The following is a 6,000-nucleotide window of genomic DNA, read 5'->3' as shown; positions in this document are numbered from 1 at the left end:
AAAAGAATAATGCCAGTATAAATTAGCAAGAGTACTAAAATGAATGTTTGATCTTTGATAGGTTATATTCTCATTCAGAGGTATTTAAACCCTGATTAAATGGAACCCTGAAACATCCATGGAGAGTCAGATTGAATCATCCTTCAGGAGACAAGCACTACATGTTTTCATTACATTTCAATTATGTAGCCTGTCCAGATCTTAAGGATTTACACTGGGTTTTTACTCATGTATTTCCTTACAGTGGACATAGATATAATGATGGAGTTAGTACAGCAGACAAATGTTGACAAAAAGAGGCTGCAAAATTTGAAGCAATCCCTTCATTTGCTCACCCATGGATACAAACCCAGGCTATTTTCTTTCTTAATTTATAACAAAGATGCTGATTTCTGAAAGCTGTGTTTTAGGAATGTTGATTAAATCTCCTACAAATGAAAACTGTTGTTTAAATCTCTTACATGTGTTTACCTGAGTACTTGCATCAATGCAACACAGTAGCTTACATCTGATTCTGAATGTGTAATTTGTCCAGGCCAAAAAAAAGTTTTTTTCAGAAAGTTTGGAGCTTTCTTAATGAAATGTAGAAAATGCTTAGAGAAGTGGAGGGTAATCTGGTGAAAAGACAGATGAAATCAAGATACTAAGGGAAAGATTGATCACAAAGCAGAATTGCAGAGAAGGAAGATGAAACACTAGAAGCAGATAAGTTTATCTTGTGAATGTATAGAGGAAGAAAGCAGAGAAGATAACAGATCTAGAGACTAAGACAACGGGATGGTAGCTGAAGAGGAAGGTTGAGAGATGATTTTTTGTTTCAGGCATTCACTGTGTTCTTCTAATACCAGCAAGGCAATGGTGCAAAAGCAGTTACTGCAGCAGGCAGGAAAAGAAACAAGACACCCTGTTAGTTTTGCAATTAAAACAGCAAATTAGTACCCTGCAATTTTGCTTACTGGTTTTGTTTGAAACTTCAGTTTTCTTGGGCAAAGCAATCGCTACTCTCTTCAGTTTCCTAGTTATAAACTAGGGTGATAGTATTTCTCTTCTGTCATCTTCCTAACTTGGTTGCCTGAGTTACGACAGGACCCCTAGCTCAATCTGTTCCTGCCTAGAGGCTGCAGAAATAGCCTGCTTCCAACTGGGACCTACGCTGGGGTTTTGCACTAACCACGGGTAAGTAAGGCAGAGAGGAAAGAAAAGTAAAAGAAACTGACAAAAGTTTTGATATCAAGAACTGAAAGGGACTACTAAAAAAATACATATTTGGGTCCTTTTATTTTCTTTCTGATCCTATCAAATGTCCTCAAGGCACATTTCAGCTCATTTTTAATTTATTCCCTTGAATCTTACTTTTACTTCAAAAGAAAGTGGTTATTCTCATACAAGAGTTTGGGCTTTCTGAAAAACACCAGCTCTCATCAGCCTTTTGATAAAATCATAAGAGCTGAAAACATTGAGAGTTCCTTTTGTTTTAATAACCTTTCTTGAATATTTACTTCTCATTTGAATATTTGTCATCAATAAAAATTAAAACCTTGTGTTTGTGAGGAGTGTGAGCATATTTGGGATTAAAATGAGTGACATCCCTCAAAAATGAGGGCTTTTGAAGGGGTTATCTTTCTTAAAGCAGTGCTCTCTCTGCAAGAGTATTCTGAATCCACCATGCTACACAACCAAGAAAACAAAGGAGAGAAATTCTGTAAATGAGAAGCAGAACTGGGAAAAAGATTCTATTTCGTCCATCTTCACTAGCAGTTGTATAACTAACTATTAACAACACTAAGAAAATGTTTGAGTTTCTAATATAATTAATTAACAATTCTTTTAAGCAGTGGTTTAAATTATAGTTCTCATTAATTTGATTTTCATTATTTTCTATTTGCCTGTGCAAATAAGGGGCTGTTTTCAGAAACAGTTTGCTGAGAAGTCTGCAAGGAGATGCAGGATTGGAATATATCACACACGTGACAATATAAACCACAGAAAAATATGGACAAATAGCAAAGACCAATGTACCCTCTACAGCATTAAAGTTATAAAATGCCTACAGATGAGGAACAGCTAATATAGGAGAAAATGGTTCATAATTTGGAAAAAATATCTATGCTAATAATTTGCAGGTGACATGTATGGACTTTGCAAATGTTCCATATTAAAGCAAGCTGCTCTCCTGGACTTTTTTTTCCTTTTTAATATGGAGATAACTGTAGGTGGATAGCACATAAGTAAATAAAGGTAGTATAGAAAGTAATCTTACTCCCTAAAGAGTTGCAGCTGAGCCAATTATTAAGGCTTAGGAGCAGGCCTGACTTTATCAGGCCACAGCTGTAGCCAATTAGCAGAGTGTTATAAAAGAGTAGGTTGGTTGGCTGAGGGGAACTGGAGTCAATGGCTGCTGTGAGGACAAGGAAGAGTCAGCGCCTGGAGGAGCTGCCTGTGCGAAACATCAAGGAGGTATGAAACTAGGAATGTGGAACCCTTGCAATATAATGACAACAGATAACCACAGGCATTTATTAAAATTTATAGTCTTCCATTCAAAGATATTTCCTTTTGGATTTCAATATGGCCTATGTTTCTTTCTATATAAGCCATTAATTAAGCACCTGGAACAGAAATGTTCTCAGTGGCAAGGCTGAGGCATCACATGCTTAAAGGGATGAGAAGTTGTCAAATGGGTCTCTCCAAGCCATTTTAGAGAACAGAAGGACATTATGCCTAGACACCAAACCACAAACAAATCTTAACAATGGGTAAATTGTGGTAAGGAACAAGGCATCCATATTTTATCATGTTGTCTTGTGCTGTTTGTGGTGTTATTTAAAACAAAGAGTATTTGTGGGTTAAACTGCTCGAATTCTCCATGTGATTACACTTGGACTCTGCCTGGAAAATGTAAGTCCTGGGGATACTTGCTGTGTTAGGAGCACGATAATGATTGCACCTGATGTGGTCTGTGGGGATGTTGTACCCGTGGGAGCTGCGGAGGGCACGGCTGGAGCAGAGGCATCAGAAAGGGTGAGCAGTGTTATAAATAAGAAGCTTGACTAGGCCCATATTCAAGCAGCAATCAATTTATTATTTAATATGGTAAAGTACGAGCAATACAGCACTGGGTACAGTGGGGGAAGTTTTCCCTCCAACTGCACACCGATAATTCATGGTTACAGGTATTTATAGGGGTACCCATCAGTTTTTTCCAGCAGTTTCTATTTCCAATCTTTTACTCATCAGCAATTTTTATTCCAAATTATTACATCACAATTCTATACACTATTGTGATTTTAATTTCTCAGGATGTATCTCAAAGGAGTATCCCCAGATGGTGACGGTCCAGTTTCTGAAAGAAGGAAGACGAATCCCATCTGGTGGGGTCCAGCTCCCCAGATGTGTGTCCACCTTTTAATTGCAGAGACTATAAATCTCAGAGACTATAAATCTCATAACAGTGATGTCCAGCTTCCCTTTGGTCGAAATCATAAATCCTTAAGGTGATGTTCATCTTCCTTTCTCAAGCTGTTTTTCTCTGCTTCAATAAGGTGTGAGATAAGCACATTTCCTTTATATATATTCCAAAGCTATAGTTTCAAGGATACAAGTAATATTCTAAAATTATACTTCAAAAGGTTATTAGTGCAGAGCTTTTTATGGATTAAATGCAAGCAAAAAGCAACATCTTTAACACCTTAATTCCAATGCTCCTAAATCAACTAGGGTTAATTGCAAACAAACGATAGGTTCAAAGGCCTTTTTCCATGCTTTATTTTCCTCAGTTATTATTAGAATTCACAGCTCTCCCATTGTCGGGGTCCACACATTTCGCATTCACAAATACACACATCGCCTGTTTGTACCTGACACGAAACACAGCTTTGCATCTCCCAGCAGCGCTGTGTGCGCGCCGTGCTTGGGTTCCGGTGATGGAGGAGCGTCTGTGGTAACCGGGAAATAAAGGAGCCAGATCAAGTCCTGGGTCATGAGGTTATTTACACCTCAGTAAACTGAGCAACAGCGGAGATCTGTGCCCAAAGTGGGCAGTGTTCTACTATCATGTTTTGAAAAAGAGGTTCCCTTGTCCTCCCGCTGTGGTTTACAATACACACCCAACACAGGTGCTTACATAATTCTGTTACACACATATATAATACTAAAACCTCCCTGCTGCCGCTTCCCTCACGGACCAGTTCTCACAGAAGGCTGGCTGTCCAGGGCCTGGGATGGCAGCAGTGCCGAGCTGTCATGCAAGAGGCGCACGTAAGGAGAGGAGGACCCTTCTGTGGGACAGCACCCCAGACGCTCCCGCAGAGCCCTCGGCAGGTGCCGCTCGGGCCCCGCCGCTCTGCCCCGCGGCCCGGCGCCGCCGGCAGCTCGGCCGTGCGGTCCCGGCGGCGCTCGGGGGGCAGGGCGGGCCGGCAGAGGTGGCCGCAGTCCCCGCCTCTCCCGCGGCTTGCTCGGCGAAGGCCGGGCCGGGAGGAGCCGCTCACCGGCGCCGCGGCCCGCCGGAGCCATGGGCTCCCACCGCAGCGAGAGCGACTGGCAGGGGCTGCTGAGCGAGGTGAGGCGGCGGGGGGGCCGCGGGCCGGGGCGCCGGGCAGCGAGGAGGAGCGGCGGGCGGGCCCGGCTGCTCCCCGCGCCTCGAGGAAGTGCCGGGGCCAGGGGCACAGCCGCCGGCAGGGGACCCGGCCCTTGGGCGGCTGCGGCAGCGGGCGGGGGACGCCGAGCTGTGCCGGGCACGGCTGCGCCCTGTGGCCACGTCTGGCGCCGGCCCTGCCCTGCTCGGGCTGCCGCCGCGGCCCGGCGCTGCTGCGGAGCGCTGCAGGAAGGGCCTGTGAGCCGCTCCGTGTGTTAACGTGCTGGGGCTGCGGAGAGCGGCTTCAGGGCGCTGCTGCTGCGGCTGTGGCTGGTTTGGAAGCGTCGAGGATTCCCTGAGCTGCGGGGGCGGCCGAGGCCTCGGGCCCGGAGGAGCGGCGCAGCCCAGCCCAGCTGCGGCACCGGCCTCGGTGACCGGGCTGCCCCTGTGCCTTGTGTGCTTACTTCACTTCAATCACATATGAAGGGGTTGTGAGACCCATGGTGACATTTATACTCTGGGAGAAAAGAATGTAATAGCACCTGTCCAATAGCCTCAACAGGTGGAGGATTTTCCAGTTACACGAATAGAAACTTTATTGTCCACCGCATCCCCAGCATCCCCATTAAAACATCCAGAGCTTTTTTAGGTACATATTTTCACATAGGGTAAGTTAGCAAACTCAAAGCAACTTGAGGTCAGTATAACTTAAAGGAGTATTATTGAAGACAAATCTGTTTATTTGCCAAACTCATGAAGCAGGCTGGCATGCTGATTTTTACATTGCATTACTGCAAAACCAGTAATTTTGTACTTACAGCTAGCAGATTAAACTTCTGTGCAAATGGCATTGGCCTGAGTAAACCTGACTGAGTCTACCGTCCTACAGTATGATGCACACAGGTGAATTCCCTTGTTTTCAGGAGGGCTTTGCCTCCATTATGCTAACTGAGTGTAAGGCCTAAAGCCCTGACCTGTCAAAAAGATAAATATTTGAGTTTAGGGTGTTGAACCTGTCACTGCTCTTGGTGCTTTTCAGTGGGAGTTTGTATGGACCCAGATCTGTGCTAGCACAGTACATCCAGAAATGGAGACTGTCTGTGAATACAGGACTTCTAAGAACACAAAATGATCCAGGAGAAAGTGAAAAGTGCACTTTTAGTAGTATTCTGGTTGTGCAGTGTTGAATCTGACATCTCACTTATCCAATGGAGTTTTATTTGGGATGGGGGTGATTTCAGATGGGAGGCAAATCATGAGGTGTGTTCAGAGAAAATGTTGCTGTTTCCTGCTTTAAAATGTCATTTAGAATTACTTTGGAACTTTTTTACTTTTTATGTAGTTAAACCTAAAAACTCTATCGTAAAATTGAACACCTACTTCAATTTAGGGGCTTCTTGATTTTAGTAAAGTTTAATGACTGTGCT

General features: G+C 44.0%; 1 protein-coding gene across 3 annotated transcripts in view; it reads left to right on the top strand.

Annotated features, from left to right (window-relative positions):
* The first annotated feature begins 4,332 nt into the window (after positions 1 to 4,332).
* The window catches only part of CCDC149 (coiled-coil domain containing 149), a 54,228-nt gene continuing 52,560 nt past the window's right edge, over positions 4,333 to 6,000 (top strand). For all 3 annotated transcript variants that reach the window (XM_058803574.1, XM_058803572.1, XM_058803571.1), the window contains exon 1: positions 4,333 to 4,558. In XM_058803574.1, the coding sequence (XP_058659557.1) occupies positions 4,511 to 4,558 (48 nt within the window). In that variant the 5' untranslated portion in view covers positions 4,333 to 4,510. The remainder of the gene's footprint in view (positions 4,559 to 6,000) is intronic.

Source organism: Ammospiza caudacuta, chromosome 4 (assembly GCF_027887145.1).
Source record: "Ammospiza caudacuta isolate bAmmCau1 chromosome 4, bAmmCau1.pri, whole genome shotgun sequence".
Lineage (NCBI taxonomy): Eukaryota > Metazoa > Chordata > Aves > Passeriformes > Passerellidae > Ammospiza > Ammospiza caudacuta.
This window is presented reverse-complemented; position numbering and strand designations above follow the sequence as displayed.